Raw genomic sequence first — 15,003 nt, 5'->3', positions numbered from 1 at the left:
GAGGGAAATTATTGGGATGATGCTGCTTGTGGGATTAAAGCCAGGGCAGCCAGCAGGCTCTGGAGGAGGAGGGGAACGAGGAGGGGCGTGGGATGACTGCTGCTGGGCACTGTGGAGAGATGCTCCTGGTTGCATCTCATCTGTTTCGGAGGGTGCACTGGAAGGTGGGCGCTTTCTGCTTTCTCAAGTCCCTGGAGGGGTTCTCCTCTCAGCTGTCCCCCCAGCTGCCAAGGATGTTGGGAATGTGCCTGGAGCTCTTTTCAGTGCTGTGCCTCTCATTTCCAGAATGCTGGAGGACAGGCTGCTTGTCCCTGGAGGCCCACACACCTCCCTGTGGTCTCTCCTTCTCTGTGAGCATCCAGCATGGGTCTGTGGCCATGAGCATCTTTTTGGGGAGCCCTTTGGCTTCCCCTGAGAAATGGCATCTAAAATCTGGCACTTAGGGGGCTGATATTTGACTGTCTCATGCCTTGGGTTGTGTTTCCAACTGTGCTGGCTCCTTTGGGGCAGGATATGGATCCTTTGGGGCTAATGCAGGACCCGGGCAAAGCATCCCTGTGGCATCTGTGGAGGCATCTCCTGCTGTGAGGTGGCACCTCCTGGCTTCCATTCCTTGGCCTTTGGTTGGGGGGAAAATGCCTGAACTGGGGGCATTGGGCTCAGCGTCAAGGCTGTAAGTGTGGCTGTCAAACGGAGATGAGCTTTATTTGCCAGTACGTGAATGTTTGGAAGATTTGAACAAGGATAACTGGCAGCATGGCATGGCTGTGGAGAAGCTCTTTTCCTGGATCTTCTTCAGTGCAGCTTAAGCCCCTCACTCCAGAGCCTGTGTCCCTCTGCCCCCTGTGCTGCAGAGCCCTGGTTCCTCCAGCCCTTCCCCATGGGGCCATGTTTGCTGGCCCCGGGGGTCTGGGGTTGCTCTCTGCTGGCTGGATCTCCTGTGAAGAGCCACTTCACCATTCCTGGTTTCCTTCTGCTGATCCTGCAGCTCAGCTTGTCACTCCCAGCCACTTCGAGGTGGATGGGGAGCATTTCCTCTGTTCCTGTGCACTTAATTGCACACAGTTAAGTTCAGTACTTTGCCTTGCAGAATTCCATCTTATTTTCGTCACATTGCCAAGCTCATTTTGGCTTCTTGCTCTGCTCTCCAAGAGCTTCTCCCACGTGGGTTGCCACCTGGCATTTTAACAGGAATGTCCCTGATCAATGTTTTGGGGGGTTTTAGAGCATTTCCCAGCCATTTTCCAGTGGTTTCACCCACCCCAGCTCCCTTCACACCCCACAGTGACTCCCCTCTCCGGCGGGCTCGGTCCAGCCGCCCTCTGCAGCGGTGCTTGTGGTGCTTCCCGAGTCCCAGCGGCGCGTTCAGGGATGTGGACACGGAGTGTGGCACTGAAGCACTCGCTCTCCTGCTCTCTGCAGTGCCAGGCGATGACGTTTGAGGTTTGGGATTCTTTCCCCTGGCTCAGCTGCTGCAGCAGAGCCCGCCCCGCTCTGCAGTGCCGAGCCCCGCGGCGGGTCCGGGCTGGGGGGGCGATGCCGTGCTGCTGGCTCTGCCTCCCTCAGCCCCCTGGGGCACCTGGCATCTGCCAAGACCCAGCCAGTGCTTGGTTCTCACTGGACCATCAGCAGCTCCCATCGGTGCTCCCAACCTCTCCAAAATAATGGCTTGGGCGTGGAGGGACAGCCAGTATTTCAGGAAAATCTGTAATGGATTGTTTTTATCTATCCTTTTATCTGCTGGCAGACCAAAGGAGAAAGAGTGATGTTCCTTGTCCCAGGAAATGTTGTTTCCTTGGCACTCAGGGTCTTGCTAAAGGCTCACAGACATCTGAGGATGCTCTTGGTTGCTGAGTCGTGGTGGACCCAGCTGCAAAGAGCTTTGGCTTTCGTCACCTCATAGGGGGAAATTTCTGATGCACTTACGTGGTGTGACATTCACTGAAAAGACTGTTCTCACTGGCAGGTTGTTCCAAAAGGAACTAACAGGGTGATTTGGAAGTGGCTGAATTAAAGCACGATGTTCCCATCCCCTCCCTGTTCACCCCAACCTTCCAAAATCAGCTTTAATTAAACAAATTAAATGAGGACCCATTATTCTTCTAATTACTCTTAATAATTCTGATAATCTTGTTGAGGTGGTGGTTAAACAGGTTCAAGCCACTGCTTTTGTGTAGGGTCTCACAATCAAAAGAGCCCTGAAACCAGCCCAAACAAGGTTTCCTGGCTTTCCTAAGGACATCTGTGTCTTGCTGCTAGCATGTTGCATTTTCCTCACTGGTCTGTGTCTGACCTCTGCTTGCAGCACTGCAGCAGCTCGTGTGAATGAATGGGAATTCTGCATCCTGTAGATCTTTGCAGATACATCTCTCAGGTACCTGAATTTCCTCTAAACCTGGAAATTAACACAAACCTCAAGGCTGTGTCTCCCACAAATGTATCAGGGCACAGAGATAGGTTCTGTCATCCTGCTGTCCTGTTGCAGGGGGGAAAATGATGTTCCAGACCATCATCCTGGGGAGGCTGGCAGGGAAAAGCTGCAGTTTCATCCACCGATCTTCACACAAAAGATTGCGATAGTGGCACTGCCATCGTGACAGAACGAGTCACTTTCCCTGCGCTGGGCTTGCCTTGGTGGAGCATAATGCCTGATCCCATCAGTGGAGTGCACCAGATCAAGGAGAAAGCCAGGAAATCAGCTGGGAATTTCCTGGAGGGGAGGGCAGGTGTTTGGCTGGGATGTAGCTGAGCTCACTGCAGTGTGACAGTGCTGGAGCTCTGCGTCATCGTATCAGCGCAGATGTTCAGAACAAGAGGAAATGGCCTCAGGTTGTGCCGGGGAGGCTCAGATTGGATATTAGGAAAAATTTCTTAATGAAAAGGGTGGTCAGGCACTGGCACAGGCTGCCCAGGGCAGTGGTGGAGTCACCATACCTGGAAGTGCTCAAAAGGCACGTGGATGTGGCACTTGGGGACAGGGTTTAGTGGTGGACTTGACAGTGCTGGGGAAACAGTTGGACTCGATCATATCAGAGGTCTTTTCCAACCTAAGTAATTCTGTGAGGCTGTGATCTCAGCTGGAGGGGAGCAGGGAAAGGGGAGCAGGTGACTGAGAAAGAAGCCTCCAGAGATGCCTGCTGTGAGGGCCAGAGCAGGACATTTGTGTCATGTGATACTTGGAAAGATCACAGGCAGGGGAGAGGCAGGAATATCCTGCTGCCTGACATACCAGGAGGGCACGGGGTGTCATTTTTGGTTAGAGATATCTAAAATATTCCCACTGAAGCTGGAGAGTAGAGAGGAGGAAAGGTCAACCAAAATTACTACAGCTGTGGAAAATGGCAGCAGCTGGAATTGCAGCTTTGTTCCCAAATGGCATTTGGTGTCACTCGTGCAGATGCTGCTTCTGCCCTCCCACAGCTTCATCTCCCAACAGCCGAAGACATGCACTTCCATGTTGTTTAAGGGAATGCTTGGCTCTGGGGTTCTGCCTGTTTTTTCCTCCTTCCACCCCCGTCCTGGCCTGGCCAGACTGTGCCGTTGTCCTAATCCCGAGCTGGCTGCATTGCCGAGCTTCCCAGCCGCTAAAACACCGCACTGGAAATCGCCGGATTAGGTCTTAATGGCAGGATCAAGTCAGCAGGAGATGAGTGGGGAGAAAGCTCCTGCTTACGCAGGTGGACGGGCAGCCCTCCTCGAGAAAACAGGCTAGAAAGCCTAAAATGTCAGAAAAACATCCTCTTTCCTGGCCTCTCTGGCTTTTCTCTTCTTTTAACACATCCATCATTTTCCAAGGGTCAGAAATCTGTGGTCTGAGTTTTGTGAAGACGACACTGAGAGGTCAGAGGTGTTTAAACATTTCCTCCCTCTCAGGGGAAAATGCTGTCTTGGGTGGTGGATGTTCTGTCCCAGATGTTAATTCCCAGCACTGAATTCTGCCACCACCACTGGACATCCTGGCTGTGGGATGTCGCAGTGTGCTGGAGGATGCTGAGGGTTCGTGGCTGTCTTTAACACCTGTGCTGGTGGGGCTCCTGGAACACCAGGGAGCCTGGGAAGTGTGGTGGGTGTTTTCCAGGGTGGCATTACCAGTGAGCAACAGAGATGCTCCAGGGTGGGGTCTTGGGGGTGGTCCGTGGGGAAGGTGGCACAGCAGGGACTGCACAGATCAGGGCCCTGCCCACCCTGCTCTTTACCTGCACAGGTCATCGAGGGCTCTTGGCCAGCAGGGCTCTGAGGTGTTGGATTTTATCAGCCTGCACTGACCAGGAGAAGCTGTGGCTGCTCCTGGATCCCTGGAAGTGTCCCAGGCCAGGTTGGACATTGGGGCTTGGAGCAGCCTGAGATAGTGGAAGGTGTTCCTGCCCATGGCAGGGGTGGCGCTGGATGGGCTTTGAGGTCCCTTCCCACCCAAATAATTTTGTGATTCTGTGATAAGCCTGCAAGAAAGTGGGGTTTTCTGGAGGCCCTGTGATGGGTGAGGGGGGAGATGGAGACTTTCTCCTTAGCGTTTGCTCGGTGGTGCCTGTGAACTTCCCACCCAAACCTTTCAGGGAGGGGGTGAGTTGTGCTGCTGGGGCATCTTTTTTGCACAGAGTTGTCCCCTCTGCTTGTTTTTGGACAGCTTGAACAAAACATTGCAACACCCCCCAAAAAGTAACTCTAGGAAGCAAAGGCTTTGCTCACATGGAGCTCGTGCACCCAGTGAGCCCCAGGAGTGCACGGCAGGAGGAAGAGGAGGAGGACAAGGGCTGGCTTCACCAAGCACAGAGCCAGCCATGTCCCCCAGCCCCTGCAGGGATTTGGGCTCTGCTCGAGCTCAGCTGAGCCCCCTGCCATCAGGGATAGCATCCCTGATAGGGTATCAGAGGCATGATTCCGTGGATCCCAGCATCTGCTTTTCCAGCTCCTGCACGGAAGCTAGGCTGGAGACCAACATCCAGCCCAGAGCTCCAGTTCCCTCCTCCTGTTCTGTTTCATGTGCCATCTCCTGTGTGGGAGACAGTCATGTTATTAAATTAATTTAATACACAGTGTTCAGGTTTCCCCTAATTGGAAGGGAATGGCTCGAATTTTAGGGATGTGTCAGTATTTGTGAGGTATCAGCAAGCATAAACACAAGAGCGCCAGCTGATGCAGTTGCTCCAACCTCTAAAAAATGGGAAAGGAGAAAAATTGGAGTGTGTACGTTTGTCTTCCTCCAGTTCTGGGTTTTCATTTGCCTTCCTATTCCTTGGTCACTGGTGCCTGAGCTGCTTTTTCAGACACGGGATTCCTGATAGATCAAGGAAATTTCCCAGATTGCACTGAGAACTGGTGATGTCTCCCCCAGGCACTCTTGCAGTTATAAGGCCTAATTATCGTGGAAGCGTTATCCAGTTTTGGGGCAGATCTCCCCTCACTGTGGTGCAAAAACTTTTGGCTGCTCCCCATGTGTGAAAGGAGGGTGCTCCAGTCCTCCACCTGTGGTTGCCCAGGTGTGATGCTTGGCAGAGCCTGGCTTGGCTCGCTGTGCAGCTTCCCTTTTGGGGCCAAGCTTGACACTTCTGTCCCCTAATTCCGTGTCTTTGACCTCTCCAGGGCTGCACCTGCTTCGCACTGGGCTGGAGCTGGGCTCTGGATCTACGCTCTCTGTTGGGCTGGATGTAATGGTGTCCTCAGGGCTTTCGAGTGGGTGGACAAAGGGGCCATTTCAAAGCTGCGGTGAACAAGGCAGAACACGATGGTGGAGAGGAAGGGTCCGAGATGGGTCCTTCTCTCCAGGCAGGGAATGCTCTGAAATGCTCAACATGGCGTTTTGGGGGATAATTTTTCCCAGCCCTTTGTCCATGAAGAATGAGGGCTGTGGGGGGAGGCCTGTGCCCAGAGTAAATGCTTCGGCTCTATTGTTGCCATCCCTTCCACTGAGCTCTTGAGCCCCCCATAAAACACTTACCTTTCACTAGTATGATTAAGAAAAGGCCAATGTAGCTTTCCTGCTCACTGGAGCATGAAGCGTGTTTAATTTAATAATGCTGATAAATCTTAAAGCCAGGAGCATTTGGCTAACACATGACCCACTTTTTCAATCAATTGGAAGCATTTACATAACGGCCTGATGCAGGGTTCCTCCTGCGAGGGACGTGGAGCTGGGGATGGCTCCTGCCACAGGACATGGGGGAATGGCTTTAGACTGAAAGAGGGGAGGATTAGGTGAGATTTTAGGAAGAAATTCTCCCCTGTGAGGGTGGGCAGGCCCTGGCACAGGGTGCCCAGAGCAGCTGTGGCTGTGCCTGGATCCCTGGCAGTGTCCCAGGCCAGGTTGGACATTGAGGCTTGGAGCAGCCTGGGACAGTGGGAGGTGTCCCTGCCCATGGCAGGGGTGGGAATGAGATATCTTAGGTTCCCTTCCCACCCAAACCATTCCGTGATCCTGTAATGTCTCCGGTGCAGCAGTTTGTCTCCTGGCATATCGTGAGCACTGGAAATGCTGACGTCCACCCATCAGCTTGTTGAACCTTTTTGGCATTGCCTTCCATGCACAGGAGTCAGCCTGGGCTTAACCAGCACAGCCAGTTACTCTTTTCCTTCACTGTTCACCTTCACAGTGGGCTCAGTCTTGAAAATTCCTGATCTTGCCTGTTCTGTTACAGTCTCTCAGCTCATTCCCGTTACTTTGGTCTCCAATGCCATCGCCTTCTTCCTCAGAAATATTCTCCTCCTCCCCACCCTTAAAAGCACCTTTTGGCTTGACATAGAACCAGAGAACAACAGCATGGTTTGGCTGGAAGGGACCACAAAGCCCATCCCATTCCACCCCCTGCCCTGGGCAGGGACACCTTCCACTGTCCCAGATTGTTCCAAGCCCCGTCCAACCTGGCCTTGGACACTGCCAGGGATGGGGAGTCCACAACCTCTCTGGGCAGCCTGTGCCAGTGAACCTGTTCTGGCGTTCAACACATTCCATTTCTTATCCTTCTTGTGAGGACTCCATCCTTTTTTTCCATGCGTGATATCCAGCAGCCTCGAGCTCCGCGTTTGCACGTAGGTCATAAGCAACCTCATTCCCAGTGAGCCTGTGTCCTTTAGCTTCAGGGAATTCTATCTCCCTGCAAACCACGTGGGTTTATCCATTTTGGGTTTCATAATAACCTCTGGGAAGAGGTTTTGCATCAAGCCCATCTCCCAGCCACGGTCTGTGCGTTGCTGCTGTTTATTTATCCCGACTTGCGTTAAAGCAGCACTTGAGAACTTGTTTATCTCCCGCTTTTTTTGCTCACGTAAGTCCCTGTCTGAGCAGAGGGAAGTGCCAGATGCTTGTGAGCAGGATGAAAAATCTCCTGTCTGATACAGGCTGAGGGATTAAATAACATGCGGGAGGATCGCCGCGTGTCCCTCAGCGCTGCACGTAGAGGGATGCTGGCACCTCCCTCTGGGACGGGGCTGCTCTCCCCAAGCACTGGGCTGCAGGGACATTTCATATGCCCCGTCCTCGTGCAGAGACCTTCCTAAGGAGGCATCAGGAATGAAAAATGAAGGATTTGTTGCCATTCTGTGGTTTTTATTTCTTTCCCCCCTCTTGCCTTCAAAACATCGGTGGCCCCTCTAGAGGGCAGAGGAGGAAAGAGAGAGAATGGGAAGAGAAAACAACGTGGTTTTGTTAGATATGTGTGACATGAATGGCTGGAAGTGGCGTGGTCCTCACTCTGCCCAGCTGGGGAGCTCTCAGGTCTGGATGTGTGGCAACCAGGATGCCAGTTCTTCCTGTTCAGTGCTCCTGGGGTCAGACAGATAATTCCTGGTCACTGAAAAAGTGCCTTGTGGTTTTCTGCGTGCCCATTTATGCTGGAAATGGTGAACTTTGGTTTGCTAGATAGGTGCTGTGGGTCTTTTAAAGCCCCACTGCAGCTGCTGGCCCTTGGCCCGGCTGCTCATGCGATGCCCTGCTCCAGAGCTGCTTTTTGGCCGTGCCCTGCTGCTCTGTAGGGTCTGTCCCACCGCGAGGAGCCTGTTCTGAGAGCCACCGTTCCCCGCTGTGTCCCCAGGTGATCCGGCCGTGGTGCTGCCTGTGCCGGGGCTGCTCTCCCAGCTAACGCACGTCTCCCGTCCCCCGGTAGGAAATGGAGTCCAAGGTCTCCGAAGGCGGCCTGAACGTCACCCTCACCATCCGGCTGCTGATGCACGGCAAGGTAAGGGGCTCCCACCGAGGGGCTGGCCTCACAGACCCCTCTCGGACCTGTCCAGCCCCACACACAGCGTCCCAGCCCCAGGAATAGCCCGTGGGGAGGGTGGCACGGTGCTCCTGCTCCCTCTCGTTCCTGCCCCTCAGCCCTGTCCTTCTGCTGGGGACTGTGTCCATCAGGTCTTTACTTCATTATGGGGTTGGGCTGGATTCTCATCACGTTTTCTAATGTCAGCTTCTCTGTTTCTGGCTTTTTCTCTGTGTAGGAAGTTGGAAGCATCATTGGGAAGGTAAGGATGCTTTTTAATGTACCTTTGATGCTGTTGCCTGCACCTGTGGTGTGGTAGATGCCTTAGTCACCTCTTCCCTGTGATGTCCTGAAAAGTTTGAGGTGCCTGAGTGTTGACACTGAGCTAGTTGCTGCATTTGTGAGCCAGAAATTAGGAGAGACCCACAGAGGGGTCAAAGACCATTCCCCTAAAAACCCCACCAAGCACCAAACTGTTCCCAGCTGCTTCTCTGGGTGATGGCTGGGAGTGTACAGTCATGTTGCTCTGGTGTTTTAATCAAATAGCTTCATTAAAAGATAGTAAAAATGTCACACAGATCCATTTAAATGATGTTTTAAGTAATTCTGTAGCCCCCGTCTCTGAGGCCAGAGGGCTCCATTTATTTGCCTTGTACAGAAAAGCTTCCTGAGGGGCTCTGGTGTTTCCACAGTGGTTTGGACAGTCCTGGCTATACAGGATTAGGGGTTTTGTGGGTGATTTTAAAAGAAAGGTTTATGGTGGAAAAGATTTGCAGCATGAACACATTTTCCCTGTAGGCTTGTGCCTTATTTTTCCATCAGCCTGTCCAGCTCTGAGAAGATTCACAGTTGTGAATTCATATGTAAATATTTGATGATTTACATGCTCAGCTCTTCAACTGGGATGCAGGGCCGGGCATCACAGCTCCCGTGTTTTTGGCTACACGTTGCCATGTATTAGGGAGATACATGTTCGGTAGGGTTGTTTTAAAGGTGGAAGTCTTGAATTTTCAGTAATGGCTTGGTTTTTCCTCCTGTTTCAGAAAGGAGAGACGGTGAAGAAGATGCGTGAGGAGGTGAGCAGCCTGCTCTGTGGGTGATTTGCAGGAGGGAGGGAGTGCAGAGTGGCCAGAGTTGCACATTGCCCTGTGTGATATGTGCAGTAATTCCCAGGGTCAGGACAAGCAAGCCAGCTGTCCCCAGAGCTCCATGGACCAGTTTTCTCCCTTCACACTCAAACTCCTGTCACGTTTTCCAGAGTCAAGTATTTGCTCTTAATGAAACATTGAAATTAAGTCACCTGTAAGATGCTTTCAGTTTGTCCAGGGTCTTTGTGCCTGCAGCTCCCAGGGAGTTGTCAGGGCAGTCAGAGGAAAACTCTTCACAGACAATGACCCCATGAGCTGGTCTTGCCACGATCCCATGGGTTTCCTTTGAAGTACAACATCGGAAACCCTTTCTGAGGGTTGGGATAAGGCAGGGCTGGAGTCACTCCAGAGGAGGGGTGGGAGTTTGGAAGGTTAGATGGAATGCTGTGAGGCTGGCACAGGTATCAGGCTGAGAGAGGACCCGACCTGGTTGCTTGGCTGTGGCTATTCCAGGACTCCTCTTCTCTTTCCAGAGTGGGGCAAGGATCAACATCTCAGAGGGGAACTGCCCTGAGCGGATTGTGACCATCACTGGCCCCACCGATGCCATCTTCAAGGCTTTTGCCATGATCGCCTACAAATTTGAGGAGGTGAGAAATGTGAGCCAGCCCACGGCTGGGGCCAGCAGTGCCTGGTTGGATTTCCTTAACTGGGACATGGCCTCAGCACAGAACCTTCCAGACATCTCTAAATAGGGCAGGTCTGGGGCACAAGTCTGACGGGGAGCGGCTGAGAGAGCTGGGAGGCTCAGCCTGGAGAAAAGGAGCCTCGGGGGGCACCTTCTCACTCTCTGCAACTACTTGGAAGGAGGGTGTAGCCAGTTAGGGGTCAGTCTCTTCTCCCAGGTAACAAGTGACAGGACCAGAGGAAATGACCTCAGGTTTAGGTTGGATATTAGGGAAAATTTCTTCACTGAAAGCTTGGTCAGGCCTTGGAACAGGCTGCCCAGGGCAGTGGTGGTCAGCATGCCTGGAAGTGTTCCAAAGGGACCACTTCAGTCACCTGGCCACAGCATGTGTGGATGTGGCGCCTGGGGACTGGGGGTGGCTCTGGGTGGGCACCCAGGGCTGATGTGCTGCCCTTTCCCTTCCCAAGGACATAACCAACTCCATGAGCAACAGCACCGCTACGAGCAAACCTCCGGTGACACTGCGGCTGGTGGTGCCCGCGAGTCAGTGCGGCTCCCTGATCGGCAAGGGGGGCTCCAAGATCAAGGAGATCCGAGAGGTAAGGCAGCTTTCATTTCACCACCGCACTTCAGCGCAGCTCCTCGGAGCTGATCCACGCCCAAGGGGGAACTGCCTTGGAGAAGGGGACCCCTGTGCTGCACCGTGCACCACTTTGCTTCCCGGGATGGTGTGGCTGACGCGGGAGCAGCATCCCTTGGAATGCCACGTGCCGGGCTCCGGGTGAAGGCGTTCAGCTGTGGGATTTCTCCTTCCTCTCTCTTTCTGTCTCCAGTCCACAGGTGCTCAGGTCCAAGTGGCGGGGGACATGCTGCCCAACTCCACGGAGCGGGCGGTGACAATCTCGGGGACACCCGACGCAATTATCCAGTGTGTCAAACAGATCTGTGTGGTGATGCTGGAGGTACAGTCTGTAACAAAGGGGGTAAAGTACATACGGAAAAAAATCCCAGCTGGCCCCACGAGAGCGCTGGGAGCTGTGGAGCGTGTCTCTCTCGTCCCCTTCACCACGCGTTGTCGGACCACTCTCATTTCCTGGTACCTCCGTTGGAAACGCACCCCGTGTCTTTTCCCCGCCATTGTCCATTTTTCCTAGAGTCCCACACTGGAAGCCTGTCTGGTCGGGTGCCCCAAAGGAGGTGGTTTGTGTCAGAGCAGGGGGTGGCTTCAGGACAGAGGGGTGCCAGCAGGCTGGGACAGCCTGGCCTGGTGTCCCAGCAGCACCCAGGGTGCCGTGGGAAGGAGATGGGGGCTGCAGCCGCTGCTCCAAGCACCTGGTCTCCTCTGCAGAGGGGTCACAGTGCCCCACGAGGACCACCAGCCAGGAGGAGGGGGAGGCTAGAGCATCCCCTGCACTGGAGGAGCTGGAACTGGGAGCACAGAGCTGTGTTCCAGTGAGGCACAGTGGGAATGGTAGTGAGGAAGGCTGGTGGAGGGCAGGGACTGTAGGGCACATGGATACGTGTCCAAGGTGCCATTTTCTGGGACAAATGCTGACAAGCAGAGCTTGAAGATCTCTGCCATGGAGAGATGCTGCTGTACCAATGGCTGGAGATGACCTCAGCCACATGCCTCACATCCACACCTGCCACCTCAAATGGGAGAAGCTTCAGGAGGAAAGCCCCTGGGACACAGGATGGTGACACGTTCCACTGCTGGTGCATCCCAGAGACAGACAAAGCAGGGACCGATGTCAGGCTCCTCTTCCTGGCTGCACGGCCCTTTCATGGCAGGGAGGAGCACGTTTCCCACTGGAAAGGCTTCGGATGGGTATGGCAAGGCTTGGTGAAGGTGAAGCAAAGCCAAATTGAAAGCGTGTTCAGCTTGGCAGCAGCACATCTCAGGAGGGATAGCCGGGAGCCACATTAGCCATCCCTGCTGGCTGTGATGCTCAGGCAGCTGCGCTGCTGCCAGAGGAATTTTAGGCACCCAATGACCCCAGGTCATGGACTGCAGCAGAGATGAGCCTGAGGGGATGCTTGACAGGTGTGTTAAGAAGTCTTTCTCAGAAAGCAAGATGTGCTGCTCCTGTGCACAGCTCAGCAGTGGGAAAGAGACCAACCCACGAGTCATCTTGCAGTCTGAAATTTGGAATGTTCTCTGACTTTAACGGCTCACAGAGATGTTCCATATCACCTTTCAGTCTTAAAACAGATAATCCTGGCTCCTCCCCTCCAAGATTTGTAATGCAATAAAAAGAACAAGTACATTTGGGATGTTGGAGATGTGCTTTGATCAGCTTTCCCACAGACAGGTGCTTAGCAGGAGGATTTAGATAATGCTGCTGGCCTACAAGTAGACATCTAAAGAACATACAGGAAAGAAAAGAAGAATTTTCCATGAGATAGTGTCATTTCTGTTGCCTGTCCTTATATAGCCATCACTGAGTTGTTTAATTCTGGGTAGAAGCAGGAGGAGAGCTGAAATCTCTCATGATCCCTAAAAACCTCCATGTGGTTTCCTGTGGGCTGCAAGTTGTGTTCGGGAGAAAACCAGGAGGGAGAATCTGGGTGAGCAGCTCCTGTGCATCACACCAGCGGCTGACTCGCTGCAGCTCTGCTCAGACCTTCCCAGGGACTTGACAGAGAGGAGTGAGGCCACAGAACCACGGAATGGTGTGGGTTAGAAGGGACCTTAAAGGCCATCTAGTTCCAACGCCCTGCCGTGTGCAGGGACACCTCTCACCTGACCACAGGTGCCTCGCAGCACCCACGTCCCAGCTCAGACGGCAATGGACCGCACCAAGGCCTGAAGGTGGCCCTGTTCCGGCAGTGAGGAAGATGAGGGCAGCCAAAGAGCTTGAGCATGGTGCCAGGCCGCTCAGATGGGCTGTACCCCCCATCTTGCTGCTCGAGGCTCTCCTCGGGGCGCTCTGAGGAGGGTTCCCGGAGCCTAGACCAGGTGATGCGGTTTGCACAGAGCAGAGCGAAGCTGAGGGAGGCAGCGAAGCTCCAGGAAGCCGTTGAGGGGCCCGTGCCGTGGCAGGGGATCTCCCGTGCCCCAGGTTGTCCCTGTTGCCCGTGGAACACCTCTTCCCCCCGTGTGCTCCTGTCCAGAAACGCGGTGTTGCCTGGTGCGGGTGTTGCTGGTGGCGGCCCCGGGGGCCGTGCTCCGTTAGGTGCTCTCTAACGCTCTTTTTGCCGCCGTTTCAGGAAAGCTGTTCTAATGTTCTCTCTCCCTCTCCTTATCCCTTTTCCTAGTCCCCACCAAAAGGTGCCACCATTCCCTACCGCCCAAAGCCCGCCTCCACCCCTGTCATTTTTGCAGGTGGTCAGGTAAGAGCCGACCCGCTTGCAGCCTCCACTGCCAACCTCAGCCTTTTACTGCAGCACCAGCCGCTGCCCGTTAGTGCACTCAGGTTTCTTGCCTTCTGACTTGCATGGTGTCATCCCATCCGTTGTGTGCCACGGCAGCTGGGCTGAAAGCTCTTGGCTTAGCTCCTGTGATGGATGCTGGAGGATGAGGAGAAGGGGAAGGGAAGGGCCAGACAGGGTGTCAGCTCCGTGTCAGAGTGTTGCACAAAGGAGAGGCTGGAATTAGACCCGAGTTCAGTATTTGTCAGTGGGTGAGAAGAAGAGGATTAGAAAAGCACTGTTGGACAAGAGGCTGTCACTGCTCTCTGGCATCTCCAGCCCAATTAAAAGTACCTTTGTGTAGCTGTAACTGATCCGAGGTAGGAAGGGTTTGTCGCAGCTACTCCCGGGCTGTGCTGAGCCTCTGCTCAGGGAATCCCCCCAGGAAGAGCCGTGTCCCCATCCCTGGTGGCTCGGCTGGTTTGGGGTGCTGCTTGCCCCTGCGGCAGAGCCGGCGTTGTGTCACCCCAGTGACACTGCAGCCTTGCAGACATCACGTGCTATTTCCAGCAGCGAGCCTTGAGGTGGCTTTTCCTTTGTGGGATAACCATCACACGGATGAGCTGGAGGTTATTCTGCAAACGAAAACCAGCAGGAACAAGAGCAACTGAACACATGGCTGCTTCTAAAGAGGGAACTTGCACTGTTGCTTTCTCCACCTCATCTCCTGGCCTCACCTGCCTGTAGATGCCACCATGTCCATCACAACCAACGGGGGGTGTACCTTCCCAAGAGCTCCAGCAGCTAGGTAGGGCCAGCACCACAGAACCACAGCTTATGCCACCCAGAGTTATTTCATTTCTCTCCAACCATAATAAATAGAAGGACAAACTAAGAACAGGAGCAAAGCCCAGAGCACAGGCTATTTCAGGCTGAATTAGTCATTGCCAGGATCAGGAGTGTGTCACTCCATCACTCCATCTGAGCAGCCGTTCTGGAAAAGAGCTTTGAGTCCAGCTGCCTGGTGAACTGATCTTTTCAAAAGGGAGAGTGAGATGGAGGCAGCAATGCTCCTGCTGGCGAATGGTTGGTGTCTTGGACAGAAGTAATGTCACGGGAAGAAGCAACTGTCTCTGAAGGGAGAGCTCTTCCCAAGGCTGGGAGCCCTTTGGTTCTGCCCGAGGGGTGGCACGGGGCGGGTGGACAGGGGACAGCTGGTGACAGTGGTGACAGGTGTTTGGGGTGGGGTGAGCCTCCAGGAGCTCAGCAGGCTGAGGGATGTAGCGGCCAGTGGCAGCTGCCAAAGGGACCAGCCCTCCATGGGCAAGGTCAGAGTTGAATTGCATCTGTCCAAGACACCTTCCTGCCCTTAATTACCTTTTTCGATTCAGTTTTTCTAATCAAAAAGCAATGGCCAAATTACACCACCAGGACGGGCAGCTCTTCAGCCTCTGTCGTGTCCCCGTTGTGCTGGGATGCTGGTGGGCACTGGGACAGCCATTTTCCCTTTTCCTCCTCCGTGATTTCGGGGGTTTCGTTCACACGAAGCACTTTGCTCTGCAAACGACGTGGCAAATTTGCAGGACGTTCCAAGGTTTTTTCCTTTCGTTTTTCTTGGCATTCTTTACTCTCCCTTTTCAAAGTGTTCTCCATCTCTTTTGCCATTTCTTTCAGAATCATCTGAATA

General features: G+C 53.7%; 1 protein-coding gene across 32 annotated transcripts in view; it reads left to right on the top strand.

Moving 5' to 3' along the window:
* PCBP3 (poly(rC) binding protein 3) overlaps window positions 1-15,003 on the top strand; it is a 54,861-nt gene that overhangs the window by 19,271 nt on the left and 20,587 nt on the right. For 15 of the 32 annotated variants that reach the window (XM_048309366.1, XM_048309365.1, XM_048309369.1 and 12 more), the window contains 7 exons: window positions 8,097-8,168; window positions 8,428-8,451; window positions 9,233-9,265; window positions 9,811-9,927; window positions 10,433-10,564; window positions 10,799-10,927; window positions 13,224-13,367. In XM_048309366.1, coding sequence (XP_048165323.1) covers window positions 8,097-8,168; window positions 8,428-8,451; window positions 9,233-9,265; window positions 9,811-9,927; window positions 10,433-10,564; window positions 10,799-10,927; window positions 13,224-13,367 — 651 coding nt within the window. Of the gene's footprint in view, window positions 1-8,024; window positions 8,169-8,427; window positions 8,452-9,232; window positions 9,266-9,810; window positions 9,928-10,432; window positions 10,565-10,798; window positions 10,928-13,223; window positions 13,382-15,003 lie in introns of all 32 variants that reach the window. The other 17 variants (XM_048309380.1, XM_048309354.1, XM_048309356.1 and 14 more) reach the window with 4 other exon arrangements.

This window comes from Corvus hawaiiensis, chromosome 7, assembly GCF_020740725.1.
Source record: "Corvus hawaiiensis isolate bCorHaw1 chromosome 7, bCorHaw1.pri.cur, whole genome shotgun sequence".
In the NCBI taxonomy this organism is placed as follows: domain Eukaryota; kingdom Metazoa; phylum Chordata; class Aves; order Passeriformes; family Corvidae; genus Corvus; species Corvus hawaiiensis.
The sequence above is the reverse complement of the archived record's forward strand: the minus strand, read 5'-3'. Positions and strand labels throughout refer to the sequence as shown.